This window comes from Nilaparvata lugens, chromosome X (assembly GCF_014356525.2).
Source record: "Nilaparvata lugens isolate BPH chromosome X, ASM1435652v1, whole genome shotgun sequence".
Classification (NCBI taxonomy): Eukaryota; Metazoa; Arthropoda; class Insecta; order Hemiptera; family Delphacidae; genus Nilaparvata; species Nilaparvata lugens.
In genome coordinates, this window is record NC_052518.1 from 76,567,009 (window position 1) to 76,589,790 (window position 22,782).

General features: G+C 33.6%; 1 protein-coding gene across 8 annotated transcripts in view; it reads left to right on the top strand.

Annotated features, from left to right (window-relative positions):
* LOC111047779 (protein ECT2) overlaps nucleotides 1-22,782 on the top strand; it is a 263,745-nt gene that overhangs the window by 239,331 nt on the left and 1,632 nt on the right. For 7 of the 8 annotated variants that reach the window (XM_039441642.1, XM_039441644.1, XM_039441645.1 and 4 more), the window contains 11 exons: nucleotides 639-771; nucleotides 3,367-3,573; nucleotides 4,551-4,691; nucleotides 9,477-9,620; nucleotides 11,157-11,304; nucleotides 13,647-13,753; nucleotides 15,485-15,667; nucleotides 16,817-17,024; nucleotides 17,557-17,717; nucleotides 18,618-18,737; nucleotides 19,512-19,668. In XM_039441642.1, coding sequence (XP_039297576.1) covers nucleotides 724-771; nucleotides 3,367-3,573; nucleotides 4,551-4,691; nucleotides 9,477-9,620; nucleotides 11,157-11,304; nucleotides 13,647-13,753; nucleotides 15,485-15,667; nucleotides 16,817-17,024; nucleotides 17,557-17,717; nucleotides 18,618-18,737; nucleotides 19,512-19,668 — 1,624 coding nt within the window. In that variant the 5' untranslated portion in view covers nucleotides 639-723. The remainder of the gene's footprint in view (nucleotides 1-638; nucleotides 772-3,366; nucleotides 3,574-4,550; nucleotides 4,692-9,476; nucleotides 9,621-11,156; nucleotides 11,305-13,646; nucleotides 13,754-15,484; nucleotides 15,668-16,816; nucleotides 17,025-17,556; nucleotides 17,718-18,617; nucleotides 18,738-19,511; nucleotides 19,669-22,782) is intronic. The other variant, XM_039441641.1, reaches the window with a different exon arrangement.

The following is a 22,782-nucleotide window of genomic DNA, read 5'->3' on the forward strand; positions in this document are numbered from 1 at the left end:
TAGACATGGGGTACAGATAAATAAATGGATAATTGAGACATTTTTCTTTACTCTCGATAATATTTTATAATATACATTTTTTTTTCAACCTTGTTTTTTGTTTACTTACGTGATTCTAAAATTTTGCCATATTTAATTTTATTTATAATAATAAAATAATATTTGATATAATAATATTGAACTGATGCTCACGCCCAGCGGACAGGATTTTCCTTGCTGGGTTGTTGCCTTAATGAATAGATTTTGATTTAAATATAGTTAATTTATAATTTTTGTTTTGATTGTAAGCTATGTTTTATTTTTATTTCTATGAATTTCTTGAATAATTTTTTGTAAATTGTATTGATGGCAAATAAAAAGAATTGAATTGAATTGAACTTCAGTCGATTGAGGATGTTTTTACAATAAATAGAATAGTTTTCAAATTAGTGTGATAATTGATTGGGATGGCCAATTAGAAAGCTATTCATAGCATACATGTTCGATGTTCAAGGATAATATTTCGCTTCAATAAATTCATTTCAGCTTTTACTTGGTTCCTAGTCCATTCGAAATTTAATTCACACTGAATTGAACTAATTTAATTTTTTAATTTATTTCCTATTTTGTCGATAATTCTATTCATCTGATTTCTCCAGGATTCTCGGACCAACAGCTGTACTTGAACAAGTTTCCAACAATGGAGCCATATCTCCTAGGAAAAATCCTGTCTATTGTTTGTCCATGGATGGTTTCAACTGCTTTATATCCATCAAAGAAAAAGAGCAAGTGGTGAGTGGGCCATGCAATTTATATCATATGATAGGTGTTGCATAATCCTCGATCATGTTTTTATTTTATACGCATATAATACGAAAAATGCTGGAGACTTGAATTATGATTCTCTGTGTTCTCAACTGAGTGAACGACTAATGTAATTATTGGAATGTTGAGACTTGAAAAATGAGATATTTCATCTGCTGCTGAAACGCTTAGCAATGACAAAACTAATGTAACAAATAAATATAATGGAAAAGATTTCAGGCATTATGACTTTGCACGAGAAACGAATAATACTAGGTACTAGCACTAAATACTAGATTATTCTTTCCAGTTTGAATTGTACGAACGTTATGATGTAACCTAGCTGTCTGGAGAATTGTAAATTCAGTCTGCTACATTCTACAGGGTGATTCTCAAGGACTGTTATTCAGTTTTCAATTGATTCATTAAATGGGAATACAGGTGTAATAAAAATGTAGTTGTCATAATATACAAAAGAAATATTATGTTTAATTACTCATTTCCAAGCTACTAAGTATTGTTGAATAATATAAAAAATATGTTAAAAATGTCCACTCATTGAAGTTATACACGCTTTGACTCTTTTCACCATAATATTTATGTTCTATGGTATAAAACATCCATGTTCATAAGACGACTGGAATCCATGCATAATGTTACACCGCTTAAGGATAATCAACTCGCACCATCGTGTGTAGGGCTGCACCGATTGAGTAGGGCTACCAAGGATAATCAACTCGCACCATCGTGTGTAGGGCTGCACCGATTGAGTAGGGCTACCAAGGATAATCAACTCGCACCATCGTGTGTAGGGCTGCACCGATTGAGTAGGGCTACCAAGGATAATCAACCCGCCCCATCGTGTGTAGGGCTGCACCGATTGAGTAGGGCTACCAAGGATAATCAACTCGCACCATCGTGTGTAGGGCTGCACCGATTGAGTAGGGCTACCAAGGATAATCAACTCGCACCATCGTGTGTAGGGCTGCACCGATTGAGTAGGGCTACCAAGGATAATCAACTCGCACCATCGTGTGTAGGGCTGCACCGATTGAGTAGGGCTACCAAGGATAATCAACTCGCACCATCGTGTGTAGGGCTGCACCGATTGAGTAGGGCTACCAAGGATAATCAACTCGCACTATCGTGTGTAGGGCTGCACCGATTGAGTAGGGCTACCAAGGATAATCAACTCGCACTATCGTGTGTAGGGCTGCACCGATTGAGTAGGGCTACCAAGGATAATCAACTCGCACTATCGTGTGTAGGGCTGCACCGATTGAGTAGGGCTACCAAGGATAATCAACTCGCACTATCGTGTGTAGGGCTGCACCGATTGAGTAGGGCTACCAAGGATAATCAACTCGCACCATCGTGTGTAGGGCTGCACCGATTGAGTAGGGCTACCAAGGATAATCAACTCGCACTATCGTGTGTAGGGCTGCACCGATTGAGTAGGGCTACCAAGGATAATCAACTCGCACTATCGTGTGTAGGGCTGCACCGATTGAGTAGGGCTACCAAGGATAATCAACTCGCACTATCGTGTGTAGGGCTGCACCGATTGAGTAGGGCTACCAAGGATAATCAACTCGCACTATCGTGTGTAGGGCTGCACCGATTGAGTAGGGCTACCAAGGATAATCAACTCGCACTATCGTGTGTAGGGCTGCACCGATTGAGTAGGGCTACCAAGGATAATCAACTCGCACCATCGTGTGTAGGGCTGCACCGATTGAGTAGGGCTACCAAGATAATCAACTCGCACTATCGTGTGTAGGCTGCACCGATTGAGTAGGGCTACCAAGGATAATCAACTCGCACCATCGTGTGTAGGGCTGCACCGATTGAGTAGGCTACCAAGGATAATCAACTCGCACCATCGTGTGTAGGGCTGCACCGATTGAGTAGGGCTACCAAGGATAATCAACCCGCCCCATCGTGTGTAGGGCTGCACCGATTGAGTAGGCTACCAAGGATAATCAACTCGCACCATCGTGTGTAGGGCTGCACCGATTGAGTAGGGCTACCAAGATAATCAACTCGCACTATCGTGTGTAGGGCTGCACCGATTGAGTAGGGCTACCAAGGATAATCAACTCGCACCATCGTGTGTAGGGCTGCACCGATTGAGTAGGGCTACCAAGGATAATAAACTCGCACCATCGTGTGTAGGGCTGCACCGATTGAGTAGGGCTACCAAGGATAATCAACTCGCACCATCGTGTGTAGGGCTGCACCGATTGAGTAGGGCTACCAATTTCGTGCGACAAAATTTTCCTTTAATAGTAATAAATTACCACACACTTAGAATAGAGTAACATGACTAAAAAATCATGGGTCATGGGTTTTTTCTCGTTTGACTCCTACCGAGTCTGGAATTCATTAGTATCATCTCTTACCTCGCGTACACTTATGTATGTTTCATGGAAAAGACAAGTAAACTTGTTAGTGGAAAGTATAGGCCTCTGGATTGAAGAAAATACTGTATCTAAGTTCCATGCCTATGGCTGGATAACTCTTTCACAATAAACAATCAGTTTTTACATGCATTGATATTATTACAATTTATTTTTGTTACAGAAACACCTGATGAAATTGATTCGGTCCATGGGAGGCAGTGTTCGTGCTAAATTGAGTGAAGCAATGTATTTCATCGCTGAAACCACTTTGGCTTCTGGTTACTTGTATTGTAATACATTCAACATCCCAACATTGTCACCACAATGGGTAGAATACATGTGGAACAACAGACATACTCCTGCATTCAAATGCGATACTATAACATTTGTAAGTTCTTCTATTTTAAGGTTTTTTGTAATTTATTCATCAACTTCATTCGAAATAGATAAATATAATATGATTGATCTTTCAGGAACATTGTATAAAATGAATAACCGATTCAACTTTCTATGTTGGTTCCAAATAAATAACCAATTCAATGTTCAATTTAGTTGATAACGGAAAACAAATATTTATACCTGAAATATTATGTTTTCTCCCAATTAAACCACCTTCGTCGGAGCAATCTAATGAAATATAGTAAATTATTCAACTATCAGAAAACACTCATGCTTACACGCGTTGAAAAAATGATATAACTTGATAATTTTGAATCATCTTATTCGATTGTAGAATCCTGATTCAGTGTTGAAATGGAATTAATCTTTTTAATTTATTCATAAATTTGTACTAGGGTCATTTTTTCATCCTCCGATCACATATAAGACAAAGACAAGGAATAGTGGAGTGATGTTGACATCGTTGTTGTCGAGTTATAGACCCAGAAACATGTCTGTCTCAATTAAGTCTCCCGTCAAGAGCTATTTGCGTAGCGTTATTAGTTTTATGGAAGCAAAATGCAATAGTTCAGCAGGAATCTACTGAATAATGTCAAGTCTATGCAAAAAACTATGAGTGATCAGATAATATAGCAAAAACGCTAGTGAAATAGCTTCTAAAAAGTTGTGATCCATGACAACGCCAGTCCTCACTGTGTGGTTGCAACAATAAAGCTCCTTCAAAATTGATGCTTTTTATCACCCGCCATTGAAACCTGACTTTGCCACTTGTAACGTATTCTTATGACGAATGCCTCAATTATTAAAAGAATGGAAGTGTATGAAACTTTTAACGATAAAATTATTTGTTATATACATTCGTATTTTATATTTGCCCAATTGGAAGTTGAAAACAAATGACCCTCATATCTTATACAGCATTCATTTTCTTGTTAATTTCATCTGATTATACTTTAATTTTTACAGAAATTCTTCAAGATGAAACCATTCAGAGGACTTTATGTAGCCTTTCTCCATTTTCCACCTGATGAACGTAGCCATATAGAACTCTTGGAGCAAAATCAGGGAGTTCTAGTTGAATCGCAAAATCCTTTGTGCACGCATGTGGTGAGTTAAATTCAATAATCACAAACCAAGAATTGAGAATAAAATACCATAACAAACATTGTTTTTCAATTTAAAGTTGTATCATTAGTATATAGAATATTTCACTGTCGTTATAATGTTCCTATGATATGTATAACCGTATGGTAAGGTTATTAAGGTCATTAAAAAATCCCTTTTCATCCAGTATATTTAGATTTAATGAGGTAATCCACAACTATGATGAAATCCTGCGCTTGAATACTGAGAATTTTTCCTCTCCAAAATTGTATTCCTAAATCAAACTAAATTTTCTCTTGGAAATTTCATCAATTTTTTAGCTTTAGTCATAGTGTTTTTGTTATAAAAGAGGTTGGTAGTTTGTTAATGAGGAAATTACTGTAATAAAATATTTATTTTACAATTGCTCGTAAAGCAATTCTTCACATACTGTAAACTCATTCTGAAATAGCTAATTTTTGGTTAGGTAACCGATAATCTATTTTTCCTCCACCTACTGTATAAAGTGCTTACTTTACTCCCTTAAACAAAATACTAAAGTGTCACTTTTTCGCTCTCGGGACGAAAAAACAGAAAAACTCCCTAGAGCGTAAAAGTAACTCCATTTAAATAACATGGGAAGCATCTCTATTTTAAAAACTTACATTTGAAATAGGTTAGAAGGCCTAAGCTCAGATAAGGAAACATAATAGAGGTGTCTGTCATTTAGTCAACTGAATTCAATACCTCGACCAGAAATTTGATCAACTCATGACATATATGTTTGCATGATATTACATACTTAATATTAGTAGACGATAAAAATGTATACATATTTTAAAATATTTTATTCTATTCAAAATACCAGCCAACAAATATTTTTCATCTGCGATTCAAATCTGAAATGCAGGAAGGAGTCAGCCATTGCTGATTGTTGGCCAACTGATAATTGTTACAACTTTTACCGATAGATAGCGCAATCGGCAGTGCTAACCAGACGACCGGTTTTTAGGTTTTAGATTTTAGGTTATGTGTAGAAGAAAACATTGTCACCACAATAACGTGAGTTAATTAAAATTATTTGATTTGCAGTTCCTATAAAAAAATGTAGGTGGAGGAAAAATGTTGTTTGTGTACATCACGAGTGAAAAATGTTTTTTATCCCTCAGGGAAATTGTTGCCCTCCGCTTCGCCTCGGGCTTCAAACTTTTCCCCTCAGGGAGAAAAAATGGCACTTTTCACTCTAGATATACAAATAAATATTACGCTCGCTGCGCATGATCAGTAGGATTTTTACTTTACCGCTCGCTAAAATTAAGAGATAATAATGGCTATGATCAGCTGATTGATTGCTGGCTCTAGCCATGATATAACATAGTCAATCAAGTTCCATGACGGCCAATCTCAAAAATGGCGACAATATAATATAATGCAATATATGTATCGTTTTGTAGTTTCATACTGCAGTTGAAGAAAAATGTATGTAATTCGAGCGTAAAACTTGTTTATTTCTTTCGCATGCTCCTTTACACGTGTCGCGTGATAACTGTTTTGCTCAAGCAGCGTTTCACACTCTAAAGCCCGGTTGCACAAAAGCCTGTTAAATTTTAATCTCGATGAAATCCATGAGAACCAAGCAGATAAGGCTATTCTAAAAAAAGTTTTCTCTGATTGGTTCTCTTGGTATTAATCATGGTTGAAATTTAACAGGCTTTTGTGCAACCGGCACTTAATTCATAAATAGCTATCAAAGCGATTCACTGATAAATCTGTCCTGTCTATATTGTAGATATTGGTAGTTGACTGAGGTACACTAGTAGTTCTGTAAACAGTAGACCTCGCGCAGTTATCTTGAACACATTGTGTACAATGTTATTCATGTTAACAGGGCCAAAGTTGAAGATACAATACAAAATATTGTGTGCTCATATCGGGTATGCGGCATATCAGTTTGGATTACTACCAAGTACTGTAGGGAGAGAAAAAATTCAAAATGTCCTCTTGTTTCTCTGAGTAAAAATAAGCCTGTAACTATTCTGTAACTTATTTCAATTATTAACAAGTCTATTCAATTATTAATAAGAATAGAACATTCAAGTATTAATCAGCATTATACATACATATGTGAACATATGTGTGTATGTTTATTTTTCTTATTGAAAATAATAAAAAATTATTGCACGATCAAAAAATAATGCAACTCGGTCCCCGCGCACAGGCACGGCCCATGCCTTCCTTCCTTCCTTCCTTCCTTCCTTCCTTCCTTCCTTCTATTTAACAGCTATTAGTTATTAACACGGTATTTAGATGAAAACGGTAGTGGTCATGAAATGTGAGCGCAGTGGCCAGCCAGCTATATTGTGTCATCGCCACCAACCGAGGTTTACAACACCTATTGGCAATTTAAGAAACTTATTTGCTAAAAACAGATGATTAGATATAAAATGACGTCAGCTACACCGGAAATTTAGCACAAACATGCGCGTGACACCTACCGTCTTCTTCTATATACCGTGGTTATTAACAGCAATAATAGTTATTAATGTGTATTAATTTATCCACAGTCAAGTTTTGTTAATTATGGTCATGTATTTTTTAGAAATATTTTTGTTGAGGCTATTTGAATTGCATTCATTCGCTCATTGACTACCAGATGGCAGGAGAGTTTCTATAATTTTATAATATCTATTACTCATCAATTTATCGCTCAGGCATCGGCCGGTTTGAGTGTCAGTGTGAATTTAGCTCTCGTTCTGCTAAGTACTCGCTCTCGAGGCTTTAAGATTCAGGAAAATTCGTCCTGAATCTGCCTAAATATTCGTCATTTGGGAATTAAATTTGTCGAGAATTCCCAGAGACAATCGTTCTCTAATTTGTACAGTTACAATTGAGAAATCATGGAAGGAGCTTGTCGTCGTTTAGTGGCATCCCTTCTATAATTGAGTATTTCGGCTCAATCTAATAACTCCTATTCATGTCTAATATTAAACTCATAGGAAATTCGGCCTATGTATTTATATTCGTGTAAATAAGTTGTATTATTTCGTTATATGTTACTCACGTTTTGTTATAGTTATTGAAAGTGAATGCCACAACGCAAGTTTAGTTTTTTGTTTCTATTCATATTCAATTCTTAGTGTAAACTATCTAAACAGTAAATTCCATCTTAGAACCGGGAAACAGCAAGGAAGAATTTAACAGCCGGAAGAAACAGCCGGGAAGGATTTAACAATCGCATTTCGGATAAATCGGTTTGCATAATTTTACCTATCTTTTCCTCTCATCTATCCTATCCTACTGCTCACCTTTCACCTCAAATAAGTAGGCAAACAATTCGATTCAAAGATTTGATTCGTTTTATACAGTCCACATCAGAGTAATTGCAGCTTGTATTTTGAGCTATTTAAATTTAAAGAACCAGTATTCACGTACCAATTTTATATACATTATAATATCAACATTGGCTCATAGTCAGTTATGTTTTAATTCTGTGTATATTTTGAGTTTTATTGCTGCTACAACATGTATTGTGATTCTTTGTTTTTGAGGAATAAACAGTTTGATTTGATTTGAAATACTTAATAACCATCCAACTATCAATTACAATAACAATAAAATTAAAACCTCTTCATAACTAATGCAACGCCTTATAATAGAAGTCAGTCAGCAACAAATATCTACAATGAAAACAGAACAGATTTTCATCAGTAAACTACCGGCCAATATTCCATTTCCCTATTAACAAACTATCAACTTCTTTAATGACAAAATCACTGAGAGCATAGCTAAAACATCGATAAATTAATTCAAGATGAAAGTTACTTCAATTCAGGAATATAATATTCTTATAAACCTATTATGCTTACTACTCATTCGAACATCTCATTGTAACTTTAATTTCTGTTGAGTTAACATCATCCATCCAATCTAAGACTCCTCTAAAACTTTTAATTCTTTATTCAATCAAATGTATCCATGGAAAATCTACACTAATAAAGCACAAGTATCATCAACTCATGCTAGTCAAGCCAAAATAAGGATTAACGTATACTATTTTAACAGTTTGAAATTATTTACGTATGATATAAGGATTAACTCGTAGATTTTGACATTTCGAACTTTAAGTACGTAGGAAATTTTATTAAATGCAGCTTTTATCACTTGTGAAAACTATGATTGATCACTAACCTACCTATACTCTGTATTTTCATTTAAATTGCATTGCGTCTAGTTGTGTTATGAGTTGTATGGCTAATAAATTTGAATTCGAATAATTAATTCTTAACTTGAAAGTTGATCTCCATCAAAATAATAATATTATTTTACAGTGGTTTAATCTATAATTAACAACCAATAAACTAGCTCAGGATTTGAATACATACTTAGATTGGGCGGCATTCGCTTGTTAAATTCTGATATGGCTTTCTCACAGTATAACCAAAAGGAACAAACATAACTTTGTTAGAGTGTTTTTGGAAAAAATACTCCAATTAAACGTCAGATTGTTCACACTTCATCATTGATAAACTGTACTAATTAAGTGAAAATTTTCGCTTTTTGGTATGCTCTGTGCTAATCTAATTTATAAGACAAAATCCAATACTTCTTGGTTTTTTCAAAGCTTTAAAAAATATTGTATAAGAAACTTCACATCACCCATAAAACTTCACTATTTTCAAGTCAAATTTTACATGAAACCCTGGAAGCTTATTGAAAATTAAGTTTAAAAGAATGCAACTGATTAAACTGCAGCGAGTTTACAAAACGTCAAATACTTGAATTAATTACATTTACTGTTTCTTGTTTCAGGTAATCGACGATTTTAGTTTATCAGAACAGTTTTCAGACTTTGGAGAGAAGAGGACACAGGTGAAATTAGTTCATGCCGAATGGTTTTGGACGTGCATCCAATATGAGGCCAGAGTCAGCGAAGGTGATTTCCTATTCTCCACAGTAAGTTGATTTTACAATCAAAGATGTGCCTGTTCACAAGGCTGTGTACACACAAAGAAAATAGAATAGAATAAAATAGAATAGCTGCCTTTATTTTTACCTAGGAGGGCGGAGTTAGGGCGCAGCCGGCCCTCTCTTACACTCAACCCTCAAAAGAGAGTGATTGAATGATTGAGTACTTTATTTATGTAGATTACAATATATACTGGCTTATACACTTATATACGTACAATAGCTTACAATACAGCAAAATTATAAATTATTTTAGAAAAGCAAAAAATATCATCAGACAGAGAGCTAGTATCTGGCTAGTATCTGTAGCTTCAGTATCGATTTAATAATACAGTATATTAAATCTCTCTCTTGGGCCGGATGCTGTTTCAACAGTTTTTTGTATTTCATTTTCCAGCTATATGTGCTCTATGTTTAAATGTGTTAGCTTCCCTGCTTATGCGCGACGGCTGGTCAGCGGCCACTGCCGACTTTCATGATCCGAAGGCAACCTTCAGGTGAACTTGAGGCACCAATAAGAGAGGAAATTCAACTGGAAAGCGGGAAGAAACACAAAATCAAATCAAAATACAGCTTCTACTGTCTGTCCCATACAGCAGAAGATGACTTGCAAGACAGCCTGAAGTCTTCGTTATGTACTAGCTACTCCAAATTTCATTTCCCTGAGGCCGTTGAGACAAGAAAAGGGATAAGACATAGTTTATAAAAAACATAAGGCAATCATTGATTGCTGCCATCTCTGACTGGAGCATTGGACCGATTGGGATTCGGAAGTCAACGAATATTTGTAATATTCATTGTCATATATCTTATTGGTTCATAGAGGATTTGAGTAGAATATTATGAGATTATGTAAATTATCATTGTGTCGATGTGGTTTGCCGATCGAATCTACTCACTGATAAATGATGAGCGCATGCTTTTAGAAGTTGGATGAGTGACATTTTTTGCTCAGCACCATTCATCTCAATTGTGTGTTTTCAAAATAATTTTCCAATGTTTAGGATGACTCAATCATTATCCCTCCATGCAAAAGTCCAGCATGTAGCATCCTCATGCCCCGAAAAACTAAAACCATTTATACAGTAATAATTTTTCTCTGGAGAGAATGTGAGTTGATTTTTTTTTAATTAGCGTGCTGTGAATTGAACCATCTCGTTGAAACTAAAATAATTTAATAGTTTAAAGGAAATAAACTACTTACTTCAAAGATATTTTATTTAACAAACTTTATGATTTACTACGTAGCATGGTTATACCAGCTTTCAAAAATCAAATTGACATTTTATATTGTTTTGGTTCGTATTGAATCTCTAAAGAAATGATATAGCTTCAATTGGACTATTTATTAACATAAAACACACGAATATTGCTGAATGAATGAGGAATTACACAAAAGTCCGTATTTGACCGACTGTATGTATTTTGTGAATTCAAATAATAATAATAATGTTCTATTCAACCAAAAATCATTTTATCAAAAACAAAAGTCGTATGTTTGTTCAATAAAATGTAATTTTTCAGGAAAGTGATGAAAACGCAACGGCGCAACAAACGCCTCGTCTATTCAAAAGCAAAAATAGTTTGAATTGGTGTGAGCTGATGATTGATCCCAGTTTACGATTCTCTCTGGATAGCTCACAACTCTTAGATGAGTTTCGAAGTGGGCAAGGTAAGCTCTAAGCAATCTATCTATCTATCCATTTATTTATTTCATTTCACAATTACAACATCAAATTAATAGTTGCGAACGAACACTTCTTATTATAAACACATTTTATTTATAAGAAAAAACACATTTATCAAACCTCATCGATATTGTCAAATTGATTGATGGGGTAGGACTATTCATATTTTGTCACAGATCCGGAGTAATCGGATCACTATGTTTTCCAATCTACATACAACTGCTCATAATATAACTCTTGACTGTAGATTGTAAAATAATTGATATAATCAGTTATATCAGGTATATTTATCACGAGAAAATTAAATAAAAAATATGAAATCAACAATGAACGAAGTGATAATACAGCAAAAAATGTTAAGTAGTTATCGCATAGGGCAACAGTGAATAATATTAAATTGGCAACTTCTGAAGCAGATAGACCCACAAAGCACAAGAAGAAATTCAACACTGTTTATAGATGTGTTGTAGAATTGTACAAAAATGAAATTAAAATTCAATGTAACAAGGCAATTATTGTTGTGTTTGTTTTTGATTATAGAATAGGAGGAATATTGATTGTATTGTATTATTATTATCAATCTAGAGGAGCTCCATTAGGAAGAAGCATTCTTCATAAACTTGAAATTTTTATTATTTGTGAGAAAAAGCAAGTATGAATTTACCTGAGTTGTGACGCACAACACGGCATCTTGATAATCTGACAACGCAGTTCAATGCGTCACAATGTTGGACAATATAACTTGTAAAGCAAGTTATTGCTTTCAACAGCTCGGTGAGAAAAAACTCAAAATATTTGGTTTTCATAGGAATTTGTAGAAACCTGATTCTGACAGATAATTCGGTCCTTCTTCCCTTTGCCATTTTTCTATTCTATATTTTTATTGATGCTGCATATCACGGCTATTAGTAGCCTTGGCATTAGTTACTACCCATGGTAGCCACTTTATTTCCAAATGTCTGAAAAAATATTTAGTTGATGTTTCAGTTGTCCTCAGTCTTGACAACTATCTCAAGTCAGTCTAATCCGTGCAATCTTTTGTATCATCATTGAATTTCAAAACCATCAATATGCTTTACAAAAGTCATGGCAGATGGAAACTGTTAGTATGTGAAACTGTTACTGTTGATGGAAACCTTTCTTCCTGTGTAGAATATGTTCCTTTAAAAATGAAAATAGACTATTTTCTGTGTTGCTGCTAAGATAATGTTGTGGTAGGTATCCATATTGAATGAAAAATGATTAATTGAAAATGATTAAAAATGTTCAAAGTTGGTACATAAGTTCAGCTAGCGTCTAGAAATATTGTCTTAAGAGGACTTCAGAATTATGCCAAAGGTACGCCCAAGATAAGCGGTTCTACTGCGTTTTCCTAGCCTTCCCCAGCGTTTAAAGCTTGATTTGATTTGATTTTCTCTGCGTTTTCTCACATTTTTCAAGAACCAATTGACAGAAAATGTTAGAAATTTGGTAGAACAGTACAGCTAGCGTCTATAAATTTTGATCTTAAATCTAGGTTCTAGAAATATTGTGCTTCAAAATTTCGCCTTAGATACGTTCAAAATCGAAGCTTTCCTGCTTTTCTCCAGTTTTATGAGAAGTGATTGTCAGAAAAGTTTAAAATTTGGTACTACTGTGGTTCTACTAAAGTAAACAAATGTTGTATTGAGAGTGCTTGGAAATTACGCCAAAAATACTTCCTAAACCGGCGTATTTTGCGTTTTCCAGCTTTTTCAAGATCAAATGAGCAGGAAACCTCTAGATAAGTTGGAACGGAGGTTCTAAAGAGGTTCAGCTAGAGTCTAGGGATATTCATTTATTGTACAAAATACTACAATCATAATATAATTATGACATTGAAGGAAAAACTAGGCTGAGTCTGCACTATTTCTCTCCAAAAATTTTGATAAAGTTAATGTTGTCCAAAGGTTGAGGTTATGATATCACACACTGCTTCGTCACTTGATTTTTAGTCCACGAATAATGATTTGAAGATTTTGAATTTTGAAGGTTGACATAATAATATTTTAAATGAATCACAAAATGTATCACAATGAATGAAAAACTTGTGCAATATTGCACTTATTTGAAAAATTTTAATACAAAATCACAAACCTACCCACTTTTTATTGTGTAGAGAGAGTTTCAAGATACTGCCAAAAGGTTTTATTGTTTCATAAGCTCTACAGTTTTTTGTCTGGAAGTGCGTAACAGGTTACTAAGTACTCATCCACGCTCCAAATTCAACTTTTGGATACCAAACAGAATAGAGTTTTTTATTTGAAAATAATCCCTTTTCTATTTTCAATAATATTTTATTTTTCAGGTGATTGTTGCAGCAATTCAAAATGCCAAAGTTCACATGATTTTATCCTTGAAGAACTTTCTTTGACTGAGAAAAACTATCTGGATGTATTGGAGGCTATAAAATTGGTAATTATTGATTTTCAATCAAGTTTCAACAATAAATTGATAATAGTAATGAATATCATTCAAGCTGGAATTCCTGAAAATGGCTCAATCAGCACCACATACAATAAAATTCTTCTCCTTTTGGCACAATACAGTAGGTACAATAATAAGTAGTTCAAATAAACTTTTCCATTAGATATCGTCCAGTATATTCAGAAATCCAACAGTTTAAGATAACATAAATTATTATTATTGACATATTAACATAACATTATAAGATTGCATATTATGCTAAAGATCGATCGGTAGGAGAGAATTGGAATCGGGGATAATCTTTCAAACATAAATTGCTTCGTTTCGAAAAAAATAATAAGATCATACTGCTTTTACTGAAATACGTTGCAACAGTTGAAAATTTATTTTATGACGCGTCACTCAATAGCAGCATGTGTATTAAGTTCTTTCAAACCATTAATTGAAAAAATAAATAAATTTTAAGTTAAAGTTCTGGAATATAGACTGTCAGTCATATTAATATTGAAAATTCATACATTTTTGGACCGAGTATGAATGGATTCGAATTTGAAAAATGAGAATTGCAATCGCCCAGTAGGGTTTGGGAATGGCCTACTATCATTTTATTTCAATGGTTAATTTGTATTATATATTAGCTATAGATGCGGTTGATAGTTGACCCCATATCTAGCGTTTACATTGCTGTAAGTCTAGCATAGTAAGAAAAATAATATGATTACGTACATTTGATTATAATAAAGTATAAACAACTTATAGGTTATATAACACATGTTCAATCAATTAGCATATTATAAACTTGTCGCCAGCAGTGAGTTACTATATGTTACTGCTCAGCGTTGGACATGCGGCTAGTGAAGGTCACCATGAAGAGCTTGTTAGGTCGCCATGTATCTAAGTTGACATTCTTAATTCCATTCTGCTTCTGTGAAAATCCTATTCATTTGTTTACCGTCTGTTCTGCTGGTCATTGTATTATGTTTATAATAAATCGCTAATCGCTTTACTATGCTATTTACTAAGAATTCTCTTGTTTTAGCAATATTGCAGCAATTTTTATTTTCAATTCCATTAAATTTATTGTCCAATAATAAATGCAATTTTACAATAGTAAAATTATTACAAATATATGAATAACAAGACTGGATTACAATATTTGAATTAATCATAATTTATTATAATTGTACCTGAGGAAATAAAAATAATTATTTATATTTAATATTACTATAAATGGCATCACCATCAGAAGAATGAGCTTGCCCGCTGTAAGAGTTTCCTAAAGATATTGAAAAAGAATGTATAAACAAAGGTTACATGACAAGATTAAGTAACTGGGATTTGAAGAGTCTGGCCTTTTTATTCGCTTATTGTTTTGCTTTAATGAAAATTGTTCTCAAATTAATGAAAAATAAGATTGACATGAAGAAAGAAGATAGAATCCGATTCTTTGTCTCCCAGTACAAAATTTATTACGATTTGCCAATCAATTACAATATGATTTCATTGAAACTGCTAGACCTCACTATAAGTGTTTGCTTTGTACTAAGCCAACAATCATAACACTAATGAATACTTTCGCGCAGCTCATAACATTTTGTACTGATTTTTATTCAACAGTTCAATTTCTCAAGCATGAACTTACTATAACTCAATTCATTTACAGTTAAAATTAAATTCACTAGCTGGTTGTTATAACCCTTTTGTAATATGTAATTACAGATAAAGGAAAAAGCAGAAAACGAGATACAAATTGGAGGGCCCATGATCAATGGGACACAAAGTAAACAAATTTTTCTCAATACCCAGGAGTTGCTTACATTACATAAGAACATGCTTGAAGATATAGAAAAGGCTTGTCGTGAAAATAAAGGCAAGAAAGCTTTCAGCGCTTTTTCTAAATATGTAAGTTGGAAAATGTCATTCTATACTGGAATCAATTATCTTTTTACTGATAAAATGAGACGCAGGAAAATAATTCTAGTCCATTACATGAAATTAGGAGAGTAGATTTCTGCATGACATTACATATTTAAAATTCGAAGTATACAGGTATGTTGGTTGGGTAATCTCTCCTTATTAAGGTGAAATGAAAAGGTGTTGTCAATACTACATGTGCAAGTGATAATATCTTCTCGTTTCACCCTAATTACTCAATGTATCTTTGAAATTCTACTTATTTTTTCAATTCTCTTTTCGCTTGTGAGTTGAAACTAACTGTTTTAAAATATTAAAGTAAAACAATAACTTATGAATTCGCCAGACATCATCCTTATCACTTGGTAATCATCAATACTGAATTTTGAGTAGGCATACACATAGTATTTTGTATTATTTACCAGGTTCATCATCCCATTATAACTGGGTAGGAATGTTGATTCTTACTTCTATTATTTGAGAATTAGGCCCAGTTGCACAAAAGCCTATTACATTTTAATAATGATTGAACTCCGCGAGAACCAATCAGAGAAGTCTTATTTCTAAAAAGTCTCCTCTATTTGATTGTCATGGCATTTAATCTTTTACTAAAATTTAACAGTATTTTGTGCAACCGGGCCAAAGACTAATACTCGATCAATTTTCAAGCTCAAACTGCTTCAATGTATAGTTGAAGTGTAGTTCAAATGTTATCTCATTGTTGAAGGGGTTCACAACTTGGTTGTTTCCAAACTTACCGATTGTCGGCCGATACTCAGTATTGTCCTCTGATTGGTTGAGAATTGACCTATCAGAGGACAATTCTTAGTGTCGGCCGACTATCGACAAGTGTGAAAACGACCATTCGCTGGATACCGTGCTATAAGAATCAGTAGCAAGAATCTCCCTATTTTCTATAATCGAAGTTGAGAAGAGTGAAATATTCCACAGCCTAGGTTATCTTTGCTACTTTGATCCAATTGGAATTATCCAATATTCATCTTGACGTGTTAGATCCTATATTATGTTTTGTACAAACCGTAAATTTTGATCACAAGATTACACTATTTACTAACTTCTCATTTCACTGCAAGAGAATAAAATAAATCTGATTCACAAATATTGAATCATTTGCAGAGTGATGAGTTGAAAACACAATATCCAAAGTTCTGCAATGGTTTTGAAGAAGCAAGGAAAACCATAAGAAACTTGTCTGTTTCAAATCCTCGTTTCAGAGCTCTTTTGGAAATAAGCAAGAATAAACCTGAAAGTGGGAGGCAAACACTTCAAGAATTGATGCATAGGCCACTACAACGTTTAGGCAGTGTCACACTTCTCATAAAAGGTAATTATGTTTTCATATTATTCTTGATTGAATGATTGTGTATTTACGTAGAACAAAATCAATCTCTCCTGTAGATAATTTCATCATCACTCTTTCATTACAGAAACAGATTTATTGAAAACTTACTAATATTCACTTGATATTTATTTACTTATTTATTCATATTGAAAAATACGTTACACAACTTTTTACCAAAGTGACTATTGTAATACAATTTTTTTTTTGCCTTACAATTTCAACTGAATAATCTCTCAGTTCCTAAAAACAATAAAGTATTATATGGATCTATTCACACTAGCGCGACTCAAATCGCAAAGCTCTTGAGACTCAGTCTCACGGTGACGCAGAATGTCTTTTCAAATAGTGTCACTCAGGCAGAGCGTGGAAAGGACAAACTGTTCAGCTCAGTATAAATGGCCTCCCTACCGTTTGTCTGTGTTGTTATATGAGATCGGAGATTGAAAAAATTACCCTCATATTAGTGGGATTTTATAGAATAATATAGAATAATTTATTGCTTTGAAAATTTCAGAGGTGCTTGGTAGAACCGACCAAGACTGTCAACACAGAAATGCTCTCGAAGAAGGTCTGCAGTCCGTAGAAGCTGCTTTACGCTTGATGAATGAAGAACTGATTGAAACAGAGAAATTAACCTCAGTATTCCGTGTCTATACTAGCATAAAAAACTGTCCGGTGAGTAATAATTTATCAAATCTTGGGCAACTTTTAACTTATAAACCTACATGAACTATTCATTAATTGTAGACTACTTCAGTTCCAATTGTTCGCATATGTTCTGCTGGAAATTACTCGTATATGGATAATCGGAGGAGAAGCAAATTTATAGGGATATAAAAGATTCATCAGATCAAACTTACAGTACTTTGAACTGTACTAAACAAAGACCATACATAGTCTCAATAAAAATAGAGAATGTTGAAAGAAGTCATGCTCTCGATTTTGGAATAAAAATCGAAAGTAACTTCGATAAAAAATAGACAAGGTCTTTGAATTTGAGTACGGATCATCGAGATGTAGCCACAATATGAAGATTAGGATTGAATCGTAGAACTTCTTCTTTCCTTATGATACTCTTATTTGATGTGTAGATTACATTAGAAAACAAATCACGTCACATTGAATTAGTTCTTATTGCACCCATTAATAGTCAAGACATCAGATTCTCGTTGTCAATTCGGGACACCGCTGGGACTCCACTAGTGCCTCACCTGGCGTCAGACACGGACACAACTGGTGTCTCACTGGAGTGCCAACCTGTAGACTTGAATGTAATACGAGCCATTCTTGTATGTATTTAGTTGCTATAAGAGTATTTTTTCTATTGTATACTCTGCTGTTAGACTGAAAGAGCTCCCAGTAAGTCAATAAATCTCCAATTTTGTAACAATTGTGCATTTATAACATTTTGATGAAATTTCATGAATTCTATCTATTCGAGTTTTAATGAGAAATTATGCTTTTCATAATTTAAATTTTGAAAATGTTTGCAATTTAACAGGTTACCCTTGTATCATCGCACCGTTGTCTAAGAGTATATAAATATAAATTTTGAAAATGTTTGCAATTTAACAGGTTACCCTTGTATCATCGCACCGTTGTCTAAGAGTAACATTTTTTAGTCAAGAGATTACTGGCAACATCTCAATGCCAGGTGATTATTTGGCGTTCCACCTTTTTTCAGATGTTTTGGAGGTAAGTTAATTCCCAATTTAAATAAAATTACTGTTGATTTATGTAAACATTTTTACTTCTGCTCGATATAAATAGTAAGTAAGTTTGCGGATAACTTCCAACTCTGGAAGACCGAGATTCAAACAAATTGATATCAATGAGCTGTGTGAATTATATGTGGTACTCGATTTGCTCAATATTTTGAGTAATTGTTGTAATAATAAAGTATCTATAATTCTCTTCTGATTAATGTGTTAAATATTCATTGTTTATTTATTTTTATCACTTATGCAACTGAGGGAAGTGGTTGGCTTTGATATGGCGCTGGTACCTAATCGATGGAAGCAGTTAAATTGCGCCTGTTACTTCTTAGCTAATTCTTCTTAAATCTCACGCACAAGTCTAGTTCTTATGTGAATATCACTCTCAGGAAGAAAACCTTCAACTGATATTGACAATAGAATGATACCTCACAAAAGTCGATCCAACCAGTTTCATCACTAGAAACTTCCCTTCTCCAAGCTTGACATAATTTCTCTAATCAAAATAACTGACTTGAGTACCACTTGAATAAAACAGTTTTAGTTTTCAGCTTCTTTATAATGCATAATTTTACCACTTATCCTATATGTTTGTAGCACTTGATTATAACAGTTTTAGTTTTCAGCTACTTAATAATTAATACGCATTATTTTATCACTTATTCTGTATGTTCGTATAGAAACTTGAAAGCACAAGTCTCATGGGGTGATAATTCCTTCTATTGCTGTATGTATTTAGTATTATTCGTTTCAGATCAGTCGTCTCAAAAAGAAGATAGCTATTGCAACGCTTAAAAACAAAAGAAAAGAGGAAAATACTGCCAAAACAGAAGATGAAGTACTATACAAGCATCTACAAATCTTGCCATTGCATAAAATAAGAAAAGTTGTTGATGTAATTGATAATAATGGTGAGTATATTGTTCCTAAGTTTTTCTATATATTCATCTTTTTCCGTGACAGGTCTTCTGAAATTTTCTGAACCGTCAAACTTCGCAAGTGGTTTTTTACATAAAAATGAAGGAAAATTTTTTGGTAAGCATGTGTCCTCAAGTGCTTTCTTACCTAGATAGTAATTGTGAAAGATTGCACATTTATCTCAAATTTTACATTTTTTAAATTCGTGGCAGCCTCATAAGGATACTTGAATGATCAATTCTAATGTACAATCAGTTGAAAAACCAATTAGAAGTATGTATCTTCAAAATTGAAGTATCTTCAATTAAATTATTAATCGTTGATATAATGGGAAAAAATATTCCAGAAAAACTAATTTTCCAATTTAAAAGGAACTCGGATAGGGAGTAGGATAGGGAGAGATAGGGATAGTTTAAGGGAGTTTTAAATCAGAAGAAATTGTAGATACTCTAGTTCAACAACTATTTTGTATAAAACTCATCCTAACCTCATTCATGGCATTTTATTAAACAAAGCAGAGATTTTTCAAATGTGTTATATTAAGTCATAAATTTCAAAATAACGTCTTTCGGCATCCATCATCTAAACACTCATTGAAGTTGCATACTTATAATATTATTTTTTTCAAAAAATCAGCTAATTTTACTTAATATTCTATCATTCAAGTATCTTTAAGAGGCTACCACAAATTAAAAAAAATCGAAATTTGAAGAAACATTTGCAACCGTCCGCGATCATTTTCTCGGTAACAAACACATTATTCAGGACATACGTTTCAAATTCTTCAATTTTCAAAACAAAAACACCATTGAAATATTTTTTCCTACAGTTACCTTGAAAAGTGGCCATTGCTGCACTGATTACAGAACGCAAAAAATCACTTTTCCGCTCTAGTGCGGGACATTTTTTTTCTGCACTCCAGATTTTCAACATGACAACGCAAAATAGTTAGTAGGTTATATGGAGCAACAGTGCAGCAAAATCAAAATGAAGTTGGTAACAGTGACTGGGCTGCTATAGTGAGCAGAGGTGCAACGAAGAACAACGAGCACCTTATTAAGTAGATATTATAACCAAGGACAACATTTTTATTCAATTTGACAATAAATTAAGGTTTTTATCAATAATAAAATCACACAGAAAAACATTTGATGGATTTCAGGCAACTTTACCCATAATTACCCACTTTTCATATTCAATGGTAACTGTAGGAAAAATTTAATGTGCAATACGTGCGCAAAGTTCCTCTGCTGCACTCAACAAACCATTCTGCCCTCGCCTACGGCTCGGGCGTAATAGTATATTTCGCACCTAGGGTCGAAAATGTACGTTTTTTGTACGAAAAACATTTTTGCCCGTGTTGCGAACACTATTTTTCGCCACACCAAAAAAAAAAAACTCCCCAATATATAAGAAATTGGAAAATAAATAAAATTCAAACAGCGTATTTTGATAGTTTGAATCTTGGTTATGACAACTTTCACTGTCAATTAATTTCAATATTACTAATTAATAATTTACAATAGTGACAATATTTTTATACTATTAATATTTCGAATACCGTAATTGTTTGAATTTTTATAGCTCGCGCTTTGCACCTGGTGCAATATCTCATGGATAGATGGATGAATAGACTTTTCATTACTATTTTGAAATAATGTGATTAAAAAATTGATATAATTGCATATTTCACAGTTTTGTCTCAAAATATATCTAAAAAATTGATTGAAATTTAAATTACGGTAACTAATATAAAAAATAGCTAATAAAAGTCGAAATTCATCGACAAAAAAAATGTCATTGACCAAGGTTCGAACGTAGATTATGTTTGTAATTCACTGAGCTTTGAGTTCTGATGTATTACGCCTTTACGCTCTCGGCCATTGTGTATTGTTGATCGTAGAGGCCTGTAAGTCAGGTAACGTACTATGTAGGTTACTATAATATAGTGTATAGCGGCAAACTTGAAGCCGGTTTGCCGGCATATTCACAACAAAATATTGCTCTGAAAATAGTTAAGAGAAAACATTCGAAGATTCAATCTTGAGTGGGCCTAATGTTTTCTCTGTATGGTTTGATATTGAAGAAAAATTATCTAAAAGTTTTAATAATAAATTATGGAAAAATTACTAGGAATTTTTCAGTCAAGGCTGAGTTTCACCAGTAGGCTTACCTTAAACTTTAGATCTCTGCTGTATTTTCCTATTATTATTGTTGATTGTATTGCATTAAGAAGTGGAATTCGATAATAAAAAAGAAACAATTATTACTCTACCTCACTTTTAAATATTGATACAATTATTGTACTTTGATTTCAAATTTGATTCTTCACTTTTAAATACTTGCGATACGTACCTTTCTGACAATGGACAATGCAGCCAACATTATATTGTTGAGGCTATGGAGATATCATCGTATTCTATTGTTTGATATCAAAAACACAATAATAAATATTAAATTATGAAACAGTAATTTATAAAATATATTATAGACATGATACCGCGATTCACGATACATAATTATATAGATACATAATTACAATTATTATTACGATTCACGATACATAATTATTTAGATTATTACAGTCGTTATGAGATTATCTCTATGATTTTTGTGAGATCGGACACGATCAGCCGTTATTCAAGGTCATTTTACAGCCCTAGGGCCGTAAAGTTTTACCGGCCTGGTCGGAAAACAATCACTTTCGGCCTCCATATGACGCACGTAAACCAGCTCATTACATCCAAGTGTGGCGAAAACGTTTCTTTCGGTGCAGCAAACTGTCACTTTGCGCACTAGTTGCACAAATAACTAATTTGAACATAAAGATGAAATAAATATATTTTTCTCAACATAACCTCACAGACGTTGCCTAAAAACCAGAGGTTTGTGTGCTGCAACGAGAATCAATCTTAGTCCAAACTTATTGGATTTTTCAGCAGAAAATGTTGTATTGTAATATAGTTTATCCCCCTCATAATAATGTTGATAATATGAATGATAGTAGTGTTATATTAATGATTATATATAAATTTTTGTTCGTAGTTATTTGCTTTCCTTATCTTTTTATTTTATATATATATATATATTAAAACAGGAGACACAAG